Below are 13584 nucleotides of genomic sequence, written 5' to 3' on the forward strand. Positions count from 1 at the left end.
AGTGGGGGAGGAGCAGAGAGAGAGAAAGAGAGAGCATCCCAAGCAGGCTCCAAGCTGTCAGCGCAGAGCCCGACGCGGGGCTCGAACTCACGAACCCCGAGATCGTGCCCTGAGCCGAAATCGAGAGTCGGACGCTTCATTGACTGAGCCACCCAGGCGGCCCTTATTATTTCTCTCCCAGAAGCTCCCAGTTCCTATCCTTTAAAGGTCTTGTTGAGGGAGAGAGAGCGAGCGAGGGGTTCTATGGTCTCTGAAGTTTTCAAAACTAGAAGGCAGCTTCTGCATAAAAGAATCCGGAGCTGCCTCTTCAAATGGGAAGCAGTTGGGGTTCAGAGACATTGACTGCCTGCCTCAGGTTGCACAGCACGTCTGTAGCAGAAGCAGATGTCAGATCCCGAACTCCGGTTCCCAGCCCGCACCTCTTGCCGCTGACCCACGCCGTCCCCATGTTCTCCGCTGAGGTTTGCAGTGAGGTCCTGGGAGGGAGGGAACCGTGTAGACCGAGTATATATATATGTTCCAGCCTCAAACTGATCTGGCCCTTGGTTGGTGGATGTCAATATCATTTAATTAAAAAGTATATAAAAACCTGTAGATGAGAAAAGTCAGGGAAGCGATGCCACACGGGGGAGACGTGTACCCGTCGCTGGGACGAATCAGGATCTGCGTGGTGTTTTTCCTCCTCTTTGAGAGATCAAGAGACCAGCTCAGGGCAGCCCTGCTGATCGGAGACTCGCAAGGAGAGCCCGGACACTAGCGGGCGTGCTAACAGCAGGGCTGTTTACTGAGCACTTACTACGTCCCAGGCACGTGAGCTCGGCATGCACCGTGTCGCTTCATGCTTGCCACCTCCTGTGACTCCAGATGAGGACCCCGAGTCCCCTGGAGGTGGAGTCCTTGGCCCACGGTGGCAGACGGTAGTTCACGCGGGGCCACTCAAAGCCCTGCTCCCATCTGCTCTTTCGTGATGCTTCTCAGGGTGGGGACACTTCCTCGTGTCCCTGGGCAGTGTGCCCAAGGGCTGGTCCCCTGACCTGTGTCAGAGCCACCTAGGACCTTGGTAAAACCCCAGTTCCTGCCCCCCGCCATCAGAGCCCCAGGTGGGGCTGGGAATCTGCGTGTTTCACACGAAGCCTGGAGATTCTGATGAGAAGCCCTGCCCTGCAAGGTGTGAGTGAGGCGTCTGTGCCCATGACGGCTGATGGTGTGTGAGCCCTGGCCCAGGACTCCTGGTCCTGTTCAGGCAGGACCCATAGAGCAGTGTGCAGAAAGGTCTGGAGGTGGAAGGAAAGAAGGAAGGGAGGAAGGAGGGAGGGAAGAAGGGAGGGAGGGAGGAGAGGAGAGAAGAGGGGAGAGGAGAGGACAGGAGAGGAGAGGACAGAAAAAGAAAGAATATCTAAATATTTAAATGTCCTCCGCAGGGGAACAGATTCATGAATTGTGGTAGGGTCACGCGAGGGAATATTGTGCAGTGGTGAAAAATGAATGAATTAGATCTACGCACATACACGTGAAGCCATCTATATGAATGTTTTTATCTTATTTATTTTATTTATTTTGTAAAAGTGTATTTGTTTTTGAGAGAGAACCCGAACGAGGTGGGGAGGGGCTGAGAGAGAGGGAGAGAGAGACTCCCAAGCAGGCTCCGCCCTGTCAGCACGGAGCCCGGAGCCCGATGAGGGGCTCAAAGTCAGGAACTGTGAGATCATGACTGGAGCCGAGACCAAGAGTCGGACACTAGCTGACTGAGCCCCCCAGGCGCCCCCGTATGATATCGTCTCCAGTTTCCAGAACGAGACAAGTGAGGCACAGAGAGGTTAAATGACCAGGCCAACCTCACACAGCAAGCATGTGGCCCAACAGGGTTGGATCCCAGTGGTCCAGCCCGGTGCCGGGGCTCTGAGGCCATCACCCGGTGTCACTAACTGTCCTCAGAGAGCTTGGCACCAAGTGCCTGCTGGATGCTTCGGAGGAGGGGGTACTGGGCAGGGGGATTATTACCCCATCTCACAGATGGGAAGACAGAGGCCCAGCAGGGCAAAAGTAGTAGCCCGAGGTCACACAGGCAGCCCACTGCCAGCAGTGAGGACCCGTCTGAGAAGCACATGCCCAGCACTTTGCTTGCAGCTGCCTGGGAGATGGGGACCGTTGTCACCTCCATTTTGCAGAGGAGGAAACCGACACTCAGCAGAAAGGGGAGTGGGGACCCCAGCACTGTTGGACTCTAGAGCCCAGCTGTTATACTAGGAGCACAGGCTGGCGGCTGGCCTTTGGGGTCCCCCACCCCCGTGCTGGCCGCTTGCAGTTGGGGCCAGCTGGGGCCAGTGGCCGCAGCTGCCCTCCCCGATTTATGGGGACAGGGGCTTCACGGAGCCAGCACATATGGGCCGGTGACATCATGTCTGCTGGGGCCCCTTGGGGTCCGGCCCAGCTGCAGGAGCCTGGCTGGGGGTCCCAGATCCCTCTGGGAGGGGGGCCAGGTGGCTTTAGCAAGGTGGGCCAGATTGGGGACAACAATGACGAGGGGCCTGCACAGCTTCCTCCCGAGGGCCCGGCGCAGGGCTGGACGACGGAATGCCAAAAAGCACTAGATTCGGAGTCTGGCCGGCCCTGGCACTTAGCCTCAGAGGGCCTCTGGGCTGGCAGCTTCTCCTCGGAAGCCGTGGGGAGGGTGTATGACCGGCCTCGTCCCCCGCCTCGGGGCAGGGCGTGCAGAAGAGAGGGAGTTAATTGGTGACCATGCGCCTGGCCCCGGGCTGAGCCCACATGGAATCTGGCCATCTGCTGGGGGAGGCGGGTGCTCCAGTGGAGTCTTGAGGTCTTTCCGGCGGGGCTGGGATTGGTTGGGGTCTCACCAGTGCCCCTCACTCCTGCAGGCATCGCCTCCTGCCGTCAGGCTCCCTGCGTGTGGCCCAGGCCCAGGTCGGTGACAGTGGCCTCTACAGATGCACAGCCAGCAACCCTGCTGGGTCCGCTTCTCAGCACTACGTGCTCCGGGTGCAAGGTAGGGCCCGGGCTGCCGGCCGGGGTCTCGCCCACGGCCCCTCCCTTCCGTCCATCTTTCTTAGGCCTTCTCAGTGTCCTTCCCTGTTTGCAGGCCAGGCCCTGTCGCCTCCTCGTGGGGCCCTCCAGTGCTTCCTCCCTTCCCCTCTGGGTCCTCCAGCCCTGTATCTCCTCAGTCCCTTTCTCCCTTCCCCTGTACCCTCGGATGGGGCCCCCTGAGAACAGAGGGCAGGGCCCAGGGTGGGCCTAGGGTGGTAAGGGTCAGAGGGGAACCCATGAAGGGGTTCTGGTTCCCGACTTGGCTGGGGCCCCAGGGGTGGACATTCCCCTGGATGTCTCGGTCCCGTCCACAGAGGCCAGCCGTGCTGTCGCTCCCCCAGAGAGGCAGGGGGCTTGTTAGCTTCAAAAGCCCCAGGGGATTACCAACGCTAGGGGCCAACCGACTGTGGCCCGCGGGCCATGTCTGACCCATTTCCTGTTTTCACATGGCCCACCGGTGAAAAATTAAACGATTGGGAAAAAAACCCCAAACAACAGTTTTTGTGGTGCGTGAAAATTACAGGAGATTCCGATTTCAGTGTCCGCAAAACCAGCGTTCTTAGCACCTGAGACTCGTGTCGGTGTGGCCTCTGCCTTCTCTCAAGCCACAGGGGCGAGTTGAGTAGTTGAGAGAGAGGCCATCTGGCCCGCAAAGCCTGAAATATTTACTCTCTTGCCCTTTATGGAAAAAGAGACCCCGATCTAAGCTAGCGCCCCATCTTACAGGTGGATAGGCTGAGGCTCAGAGAGGGAAGGGGGGAAAGGTTTGCTGTGGGTTTGCGTGAGCCTATGAGAGATACGGCAGTGGCAGGGTGCGGGGGGAGGGAGGGGGCTGGGTGGTGAGCAAGGCCCCAGAGTTAGGAGGACTGGATGTGAGTCCTGACTCTGCTACCACTGACGGGCTGTGTGACCTTGGCCAGCCGCTTGGCCTCTCTGAGCCTTGGCTTCCTCCTCCGTAAACCGGGGGCCACAGTCACGCCCATCCCATAGCTGTCAGAAGGGGAAGCGTCACAGTGGAACCTGCTGTTGTTTTCAGCAGGTGTGAGGGGCGGGCAAGGCACGGGCACCCTTGCGCTCCTGGACACCGAGGTCCTGGGGTGGCCCAGGGAAGCGGCCTGGATTCCCGCTCAGACAGACTCAGGGCTGGGGCTGGCTCCGGTTCCTCTCAGCTGAGGGACTGGGTGACTCTGGTCAATCACCTGACCCTTCTGAGCCTCCCCTTCTTCATCTGCGAAATGGGCTTGGTATCACCAGCCCGGAGGAAGGACCGGAGTGGGACAGAGGAGATGTAAACGTGGAAGGAATGATGGCCCCCATCTCCCCCCAGCCCAGGGAAGGGAGGGAGCAGGAGTAGGGGGATGGCGGGGAGAGCGGGTGAGGAGAAAGAAGCCGGGAGAAAGGAGGAGGAGAAAGAAGCGATTCTGCGATGAGAGCACGTGCGTTCAGGCGAAAGGCCGGATTCGATTCACTTTGGGGGGGACCACCTGGGGCGTCCTGCTGCCCTTTCCTGACAAAAGGAGGAATGGTCAGCCTTAGGCTGCGCCCTACAGTGATCCCTGCTGCTTGGTGATCCCCGGAAGTAAGGGCAGGTGGGTCTGGGCTCTGCGCCCCCCCAACCTGGGGCCCCAGTGACTGGATCCCCCTCCCCGGGGCTCTTCAGTGCCCCCTCAGGTGCAGCCGGGCCCGCGGGTCCTGAAGGTGCTGGCAGGAGAGATTCTGGACCTGAACTGCGTGGCCGAGGGCAGCCCGGAGCCCCGGCTGAACTGGTCCAAGGACGGGGTGGCCCTGCGGGGCGGGAGCCCCGAGGGTTCCGTCCACTTCTCGGCCATCCAGGCCTCTGACACGGGGCTGTACCGCTGCGAGGCCTCCAACAGCGCCGGCGTGGATGCCTGGGAGCTGGAGCTCAGGGTGCTGGGTGAGTCTCCCCTGAACCCCCCAACTCACCCCTCTGCACCCCCCCACCCCCAACAGTAGCCTGGGCTTCTGAGAGTCCTTTTTATTTTTAATGTTTATTTATTTTTAAAGAGAGAGACAGAGGATGAGTGGGGAGGGGCAGAGAGAGAGGGAGACACAGGATCTGAAGCAGGGTCTGGGCTCCGAGCTGGCAGTGCAGAGCCCGATGCGGGACTCGAACTCACGGATGGACTGGGACTCGAACTCACAGATGGAGCTTCACTGACTGAGCCACCCAGGCGCCCCTGGGCCTCTGAGATTCTTAACCCCTTCCTTCCTCCCGGCCGCTAGCCCCTGAGGCGGTGGGAGCGTCCAGTGTGAGGGAGCCTTAGGTCAGCCTTGTGGGCACCCTCTCTGCTCCGGGGTGGCCAGAAGTGCCACGGAGTCATGATCAAAGAGCAGGTGCCTGGGCCGAGACTCAGCTCCTTCCGCTTTCTGGCTGGACGACTGTAGGCCATGTACACTCTCTGACCCTCAGTTTTGTCCCTTGTGAAATGGGCCCGATAATAGCAGGGAGTCCGAGAGAATGTGTGAGAAGCGTCCTGGTGCACGGGGAGGTCTGGTCTGGATCAGTGGAGCCGCATTTTTCACTATTACGAACGAAAGACAAACCCGGAAAGCCGCTGCTGGAGGGGAGCGCGGGGCAGGACCCTGCCAAGCTTCACCTCCCAAGCCCGTGGGGTCGCTCGCGGCCCTGGTGGCCTCTCTGCGGGCCAGCCTGTGGGAGGTGGGGCTCGTGCCTGGCCGGGTTCTGGATGGGACGCCCTCTCCACCGGCCTGGGTGTAAGTGCGGCCACACTGCCTCTCCCCAGAGCCGCCGCACTGGGAGGCCGATGAGACCAGCAGCCTGCTGGAGAGAGTGGCGGGAGAGAACGCCAGCCTGCCGTGCCCTGCCAGAGGTGAGGCCGGGCCCCGGGGTGGGCTGGACTGGGAAACACTGGGCAATGCCCATGGGTTAGGGAGCGTTAGGGGGGTCCTCACTCCCAGCCAGGCCACGCAAGACATTTCATCCTGTCGACGACCCTGTAGGACGGGCATTAGCTTTAGCTCTCTTCTGTTAGGGGCAATCTAGGCCCAGAGGGACTAAGCAACTTGTTAGAGGTCACGCAGCCGGGAGGTGACCCACAAAGCATGGTGTGGGTTGACCCCAGCCCCCTCTGCCTGGGAAATGCGGCAGCTGGGCTGAGGACGGCCTGAGGGTCCAAGGATGGGGGCCCCCACTCTTCAAGCCCGCCCCAGACTTTCTAGCAGAGATAGATTCACGTGGCCCTAGGCAGACCACCCCTTGGGGTCAGCAGCATCCCGTGGGGCCAAGACAGATCCCTCTGTGGTCAATTGCCCCGCGCTGACCCCTGCTTTGGCCCTTCCAGGCCAGGTACCTTCTTGGGGCAGTTTATACCTTCTTTCTGAGCCTCTGTTTCCTCATCTGTACAGTGGGGTCATTCCAGGCCCTCCACGCAGGGCTGCTGTGAGGGCTCCGGGGACAGCAGGAGTGTTAGGTCCCAGCACCGTGCCCGGCACATACAGGGGATCAGGGCGATGTGTCGAACGAAGAGTCTCCCTTTCTGTCGGACCCGGTGGACCTCACCGCCCGCCCCAGCTGCTGCTTTTGGCTTCGGGCTCTTCTGTGGCGAGAGGGCCTGCCGTGTCCCCTGTGCGTGGGCGCTCTCCAGAAGGGTGGGTGTCTGGGTCTCAGGAGCAGGTGGCAGCTTACAGAAAGCCTGGCAGGAGACTGGAACCAGGGAGTTTGCTGGAACAGGCCTGACGGAGGGCCAGGTGGGAGGCAGGTGCTGGGTGGGAGCCCTGGGCACCTCAGGGGCTCCTTTCTGAGAACTGCCCATCTGGAGGGGCCGACGCGTCGCCCTCAGCCAGAGCGCCACCTTGTGCCTGTCGCTGGTAACAGCAAGTAGCCGTCTGGCGGTCTGGGAGCGGGGAGGGGGATCCCTGGCCAGTCAGGGGCTTGTCCTCTGCACCAGACTTCAGCGGAATCAACATAACCTAAGCCCCCGCTGATAACCAGGCCTCAGCCTGGCCTGCGCCTGCCCGCAGGCTGCCCTTGGCCTCCCTTTCAAGCAGGTGTTTGCTGCTGGGCAGTGCTGGGCGCTGGCATTCACCAGCCACGTGGCCTTGGGGTCGGAGGGCTAAAGGAGAAAGTGCCCAGCCCGGCGCCTGGAATGTGGGAGCCCTGGTGCCTACGGAGGGTGGCCCCGCCCACCGCCTCCTTGTGGGTGGGACAGAAAGGCCAGGAGCCTGGCCACTGACTCTTGCTCTCTTGGCCCCTGTGAAGTAGGAGTGGGGAGGGGAGGGGAGTGGTTTTCAGCAACGGCCCGAGTCCCCTGGAATCTTCCGGGGCTGAGCTACAGGGCAGTTCTGTGGCTAGAGCTCATCCAGGGGAGAGACGTTTTGCCTGAAGACAAAAAAAGATCCAGGGTTCAAACCTCAGGCACAGAGGACGCGACGTGACGCAGGAGCACAGAGCAGGGTGGCAGGCGGAGGCCCAGCACGTGGGGCAGAGGGGCCAGGGCAGGCAGAGCGGGCCCGGGTCCCCCACCTGGGATGCCCTGAGTGTGCCACGTCCTGACTGCCACCCACGTGTCCACCCAAATGGGGTGGCCCCCCCCATGGCTGTGGGTAAAGGAGTGGGTGAGACGGGAGAGTTCACGTCCACCCGGGGCCCCGCGCTGCCCGGGAGGTGGCAGAGAGCGCGTGGAGTGTTGCGTTTGCCCACGCGTGTTAGCCCACGTTGCGGTCCCGATGGCTGACGTTGGCAGAGCGCGATGGGGGAGACAGAGGTGCCAGGTGCCGTCCTGTGAGTTTGGGGAGTGCCCCCCCCCAGGGAGGCCCCCTATCTGCATGTGGCTGGAGAAGGACGGAAGGTGGCCGAGGCCCCAGCAGACAGAGGGCTGCTCTTGTCCCAAGGTCGTAGAGCAGGTCAGCAGGGCTGGAGCTCGGGTGACCCCACGACCACTGGGTGCCGCCGCCTCACGGGCCTGGGTGGTGCTCAGAAGCCCGGGTCAGCCCCACAACGCCCATCTGAGGACCTCGGTGTGGCCAGTGCCCCAGATGGGTGCCGAGCACAGCAGGCACGGTCATTCACTTAGCGCCTCCTATGGGCCGACACTGGGCTTGCAGCTGGGGGCACGGCGGGGAGTTAAAGCAAAGACCTTGGCCCCAAGGTAGACAAAAGAAACCTGAGTGAGTGCATCCTGTGCACGTTAGGAAGTTGGGGGTGTTGGGCAAAGAGGAACGCGGGGCGGGTAACGGGGGCAGGAGTGCCATCCCACACGAGGCGGCCCTTCTTTGAGGAGGGAACCAGAAAGAGGGTTCTGGCCCCTCTCCTGTGGCCTTCAGGGCACTGGGAGACCCGCGGACCCCCAGCACGGGTGGGAGGCAGCGGGTGTGTGGGCCTCGAGGGAGCTGCTCCTGCCAGCCTAGGGGGCGAGGAGGTGCCGGGAGCCCCCCCACGGGAGGGCCAGCGACATTTGCCCAAGGGGGGGCAGCGTGGGTGCCCCAAGGGGGGGCAGATTTCAGAGCATTCATGCTGATGACTCCGTGCGCCCCGCCAGGGGTGCCCAAGCCGCAGGTCACGTGGCGAAAGGGCCCAACCTTGGAGCCCCTGCGTGGCCGGCCGGGCCTGGAGGTGCTGGATGAAGGCTCCCTGTTTCTGGCCTCAGTCTCGCCCACCGACAGCGGAGACTACGAGTGCCAGGCCACCAATGAGGCAGGCTCCACGTCCAGGAGAGCCAAGCTGGTGGTCTATGGTAAGCAGGGCCCCCAGAGTGGGGGCTGGCTTGTGCTCACTTACCCCAACGGCACCCCTTCCCCAGAGAGACCGCCATGGGGACAGTGTAAGGGGAAGGACCTAGAACTCCCTAAATGGCTTTTAAGGTGGTCTCGTAGGTGAATTCATTTTACGTTTATTTATTTTTGAGAGACAGAGTGAGACAAAGTGAGAGTGGGGGAGAGGCAGAGAGAGAGGGAGACACAGGATCGGAAGCAGGCTCCAGGCTCTGAGCCGTCAGCACAGAGCCCGACGCGGGGCTCGAACCCACAGACTGTGAGATCGTGACCTGAGCTGAAGTCGGACTCTCAACCGATTGACCCACCCAGGCGCCCTGGTGAATTCATTTTATAACAAGCACCAGTGGCAGGGGAGAGAGTCCCAGAGCAGGGAGAGCCTCCTATTCTGCCTGACCCTTTCCATTGTCTTGTGGGCAGAGGGAGGGGGCCCTTCCTCTTAACAGGAGTAGGGAAAGTTTTAACTGCTCCTGATGGGCCACCTCCCCCCTCCCCGTGACCAGCCATCCTGGCTCCCCGAATAACATCTTGCCTGGGAAATTTGTTATGAAGATATACCCAAGCCCCGTCTTCAGAGGTTATGAGTTGGGTCCCTCCCAGGTGACCATGACAAACAGGTTATAAGTAGACCCGGGTGGATCCGGGGGCTCCAGCATCTTGCAAAGCTGAATATCGGGGCGGCGTGGTGCCCGGGCACAAAGCTGGGGCGTGTGGGTCCCCGGGAAGGCTGCTCTGACATTCCCAGGTCCACACGGCTCCCGGTGGCCAGATCGGGGACAGGCCCGGGCCTCCTGGGACCTCAGGATCTGGGGAAGGGCAGGAGTTGGGACTGCCTGTCCAGGCCAGGAAGAGTGGCCCACGTGGGGTCTGGGTAGCGGTGGCTGTCCGGAGAGGGGATGGTTTCTCTGCTTCTCTTTGCTCCCAAGTGCCCCCTAGCATCCGGGAGGACGGGCACAGGACCAATGTGTCAGGCATGGCCGGGCAGTCCCTGACTTTGGAGTGTGACGCGAATGGCTTTCCAGCCCCTGAGATCGTGTGGCTCAAGGACGGGCAGCCGGTGGGTGTCCTCTGGGGTGGCTGGGCTGTGGGTGGGATTTGGATAGGGACCTTCTGGATGGGTTCCCACACGGGCCGGGTGTGGCGGGGAGATGTGACAGGTGTTTGGGGGAGTGCAGTGGGCAGTGGAGGAAGCCTAGGGGGCTGCATGGTGGAGAGGGCATGGCACTCTTTTGGGAGTAAGAAGCCCCAGGTTCCAGACCCCTCTCATCAGCTCCCTCTGGCCTCTTCCACCCAGATTCCTGAGGAGGGTGGTCACCGCCTCCTGGACAAGCCGCGGGCCCTCCACTTTCCCAGGATCCAGGAGGGCGATGCTGGCCTCTACTCCTGCCGGGCAGAGAACCAGGCCGGGATTGCCCAGAGGGACTTTGACCTCCTCGTGCTCAGTGAGTGAGGCCTGAGCCCCTGCCCTTTGGCGCCGGCTGGGGAAGGGGAGATTTTGCCTGCTGAGAGCCGGGGGCCCATGACGGACTCCATCCCTGTCCTCGCAGAGCCGTCAGGGCAGATGTTAGGTAGTCACATGATCGACCACGTAATTAGCGTTGTGTTACGTGCTACGGAACGGTAGCGTAAGCTGCGGAGAATGCACCAAGCAGGGTCCTGCGGAGCCAGGGAGCTTTGAGTCATGCACCGGAGGGGAGGGAAGGGCGCACCCGGGGACCCGCACAGACAAAGGCCCGTCCCAGGGCCTTTGCCTGTGCAGGGTTTGAGGACTTTCTGCCCCCTGCCCCCTAGTCCCTCCTTCCGTGACGGGAGCCGGGGCTGCCCAGGAGGAGGTGCTGGGCCTGGCCGGTGCAGGGGTGGAGCTGGAGTGCCGGACCTCGGGGGTCCCCACGCCCCAAGTGGAATGGACCAAGGACGGGCAGTGAGTGGTCTTCCTGGCAGATGGGGGGTGGTTCCTCTGCCAGGGCCGGGCGCACAGGGGCAAGGAGCTTGGTGAGCACTGCAGGTGCCTCCCTCCAGGGACCAGGCGGGGGTCAGCATGGGACACCTCCCACCCCAGCCTGGAATTCCCCAGGGGGCCCTCCTCTCTCCCCCCAGCAGCATTTTTTTCATGACTCAGCCAGTCTTGCTTTTTTGCTTTAAACTTCTTTTTTTTTTTTTAGGTAAAATTCACACAACATCAAATCAACCTTTCTGACGTGCATGCTTCTAGGGGCATTTAGTACACGCACCGTGATGTGCACCGCCACCTCTGTCTAGTTCCGGAACATTCCATCGCCCCAAAAGGAGACCCCCTTACCCCCCAGCCCCTGGCGACCACTCATCTGCTTGCCGTCTCTGTAGATTTATCTAGATTTCTGCACGTAAATCGCATGCAGTCGTACGGCAGGGGGCCTTTTGTGTCTGACGTGTCTAACTGAGTGCTCAGTTCACAGGGTCCACCTGGGCCACAGCAGGTGTCAGTACAGGCACACGTCCGGGCTGTTGTGGGTTTGGTTCTGGAACACCACAGTGAAGCAAATATCGCGATAAAGCAAATCAGACGCCTTGCTTGGTTTCCCAAGAACAGTTAGGTTTACACTCTAGTCTGTTGAGTGTGCAATATATGCAATATACGTACACAGCATACGTACTTTAATTCAAAGATAGTTTAAAAACATAGCTCATCGCAGGGCGCCTGGGTGGCTCGGTGGGTCGAGTGTCCCACCGAGGCTCAGGTCATGATCTCACGGTTCGTGAGTTCGAGCCCCGTGTCGGGCTCTCTGCTGTTAGTGCGGAGCCCGCTTCAGATCCTCTGTCCCCCTCTCCCGACCTCTCCCCGGCTCGCGCGCTCTCTCAAAAATAAATAAACCTTAAAAAAAAAAAAAAGCGTATTGCTGAGAAAATGCTAACCATCATCTGGGCTCTCAGCGAGTTGTAACCCCGTGCAACAAACGTACGTTGTACATCACGGCGTATCAAATATAACGAAAAAGTTTGAAATATTGTGAGAATGGCCACGATCGTGACGCGGAGACACGAAGTGACCAGACGCCATTGGATAAATGGCACCGACTGGCCTGCTCGAGGCACGGTCGCCACAGACCTTCAGTTTGTCAGAAATGCAGTATCCGCCTGTGCGTGACTGCTTTCACGGGCTGAATAACAGTCCATGGTAGGGATCGGCCACTGTTTGTACCCACCCACCTTTCGGCGACCGTGAACCTTCCAGATTTGCTTTTCACAAGTGGCAAGCCCGCCTCTCTGCGGCCGGGCCCTGCTTACTGGCGGCGTTTTCTCTCGACCCAGGCCCATCCTTCCGGGAGACCCTTATGTCCAGCTGCAGGAGGACAGCCAGGTTCTCAGGATCACCAGCAGTCACCTGGGGGACGAGGGGCGGTACCAGTGTGTGGCCTTCAGCCCCGCCGGCCAGCAGGCCAAGGACTTCCGGCTCAGGATGCACGGTGAGCCCGGCCCCCACCACGGGCTGCCCACTTCCCAGAGGGAGATCCTAGAGGGGAGCAGCCCCGGTCCAGTAAAATGTGGGGCGAGGGCCCGGGAATCTGGCCCGGCGCTCCCAAAACCCATCGTCTCTATCCCCAGCTTTGCGAGCTTTGCTATTCCTAATCCTGCTTGGGGTTGATCATTTCTGCCCCTGTTTCTTTAAATCGACTCCGTTTATACGGAAAGACACTCATTTAAAAGGATATTTACTATCTCGAGTGTAGGTGGGAAGTCAGGGCCACTTGGCCTTCGGGGAGGAAGCTGTGAGGACAGATACAGCAGAAGAGCGCTGATACAGGGAGTGCCAGAAGGGTTAAGTACCCAGTCTATCCAACCGTACCTTGCCGTCTGTTGTAATCAGGACGGAAGGGGTTTGGGAAGGGCGGAGCCGTCTGTTCTCAGGTGCGGTGCTGTTTGGTGCTGTGCCCACGTGCTCCCAGGATCGCCGTGGGTGTCACTAGCAGTGAACCCCTGATTTAGGTCCGACCCTCATCTTACAGACAGGGAGACTGAGACCCAGAGAGGGGAGTGACCTGTGCCGGGTCACGCAGTGAGTTAGAGGCAGAGTGCGTCCAAAGCCCGGATCTGTGGCCCCCGCCGCCAGCATGTCCCAAGAGGCCTCTCCCGTCTGTCCCCAGATGCCCACTCTCCCCACCCCCCCCACACACTCCACACCCTGCAGGAGCCAGTGACATGGGGTGGGTGGGACGCCAGCCGCCTTGAGGAGGCTCCCTGTGACCAGCATTTCCCATTGTCCTCAGCCCCTCCTACCATCTGGGGCTCCAACGAGACGAGCGAGGTGGCTGTCATGGAGGGCCACCCGGTGCGGTTCCTGTGCGAGGCCCGAGGAGTGCCCACTCCCAACATCACCTGGTTCAAGGACGGGGTCCCTCTCCCGCTCAGCGCTGAGGCCGTCTACACCAGGGGCGGCCGGCAGCTGCAGCTGGAGAGGGCCCGGGGCTTGGATGCTGGCACTTACACCTGCAAGGCCAGCAACCCTGTGGGGGTCGCGGAGAAGACCACCAGGCTGGAGGTTTATGGTGAGCGGTGGGCAGCTGGGGTGGGCAGTGGGGGAGGGGGTGGTCTGAGCCATGGCGGCCCTGTCTTCAAAAGTCGCCGAGGGAAGTGGCCAGAGGTACAGGGTGATGAGACTGAGGCCAGGGAGAAGGGCCATCTCAGCTTGAACAACTTCCCTCTCTTGGACAGGCGAGGATGCCAAGGCCAGGGGCGGAAGGGCCTGTCTGGGGGCCCAGGCAGAGCCCAGGGGAGGATCTAAGTGTCCCTCAGGGGGAAGTGCTTTTCCGTGAA

The 13584-nt window shown here is 61.0% G+C and overlaps 1 protein-coding gene across 1 annotated transcript in view; it reads left to right on the top strand.

Moving 5' to 3' along the window:
* HMCN2 (hemicentin 2) overlaps window positions 1–13584 on the top strand; it is a 144976-nt gene that overhangs the window by 66928 nt on the left and 64464 nt on the right. Inside the window, exons 23-31 of the mRNA XM_043567001.1 lie at window positions 2877–3004; window positions 4703–4957; window positions 5808–5894; window positions 8562–8756; window positions 9720–9850; window positions 10088–10235; window positions 10585–10714; window positions 12082–12236; window positions 13038–13316. Of these exons, the coding sequence (XP_043422936.1) occupies window positions 2877–3004; window positions 4703–4957; window positions 5808–5894; window positions 8562–8756; window positions 9720–9850; window positions 10088–10235; window positions 10585–10714; window positions 12082–12236; window positions 13038–13316 (1508 nt within the window). The remainder of the gene's footprint in view (window positions 1–2876; window positions 3005–4702; window positions 4958–5807; window positions 5895–8561; window positions 8757–9719; window positions 9851–10087; window positions 10236–10584; window positions 10715–12081; window positions 12237–13037; window positions 13317–13584) is intronic.

This window comes from Prionailurus bengalensis, chromosome D4 (genome assembly GCF_016509475.1).
Source record: "Prionailurus bengalensis isolate Pbe53 chromosome D4, Fcat_Pben_1.1_paternal_pri, whole genome shotgun sequence".
In the NCBI taxonomy this organism is placed as follows: Eukaryota; Metazoa; Chordata; class Mammalia; order Carnivora; family Felidae; genus Prionailurus; species Prionailurus bengalensis.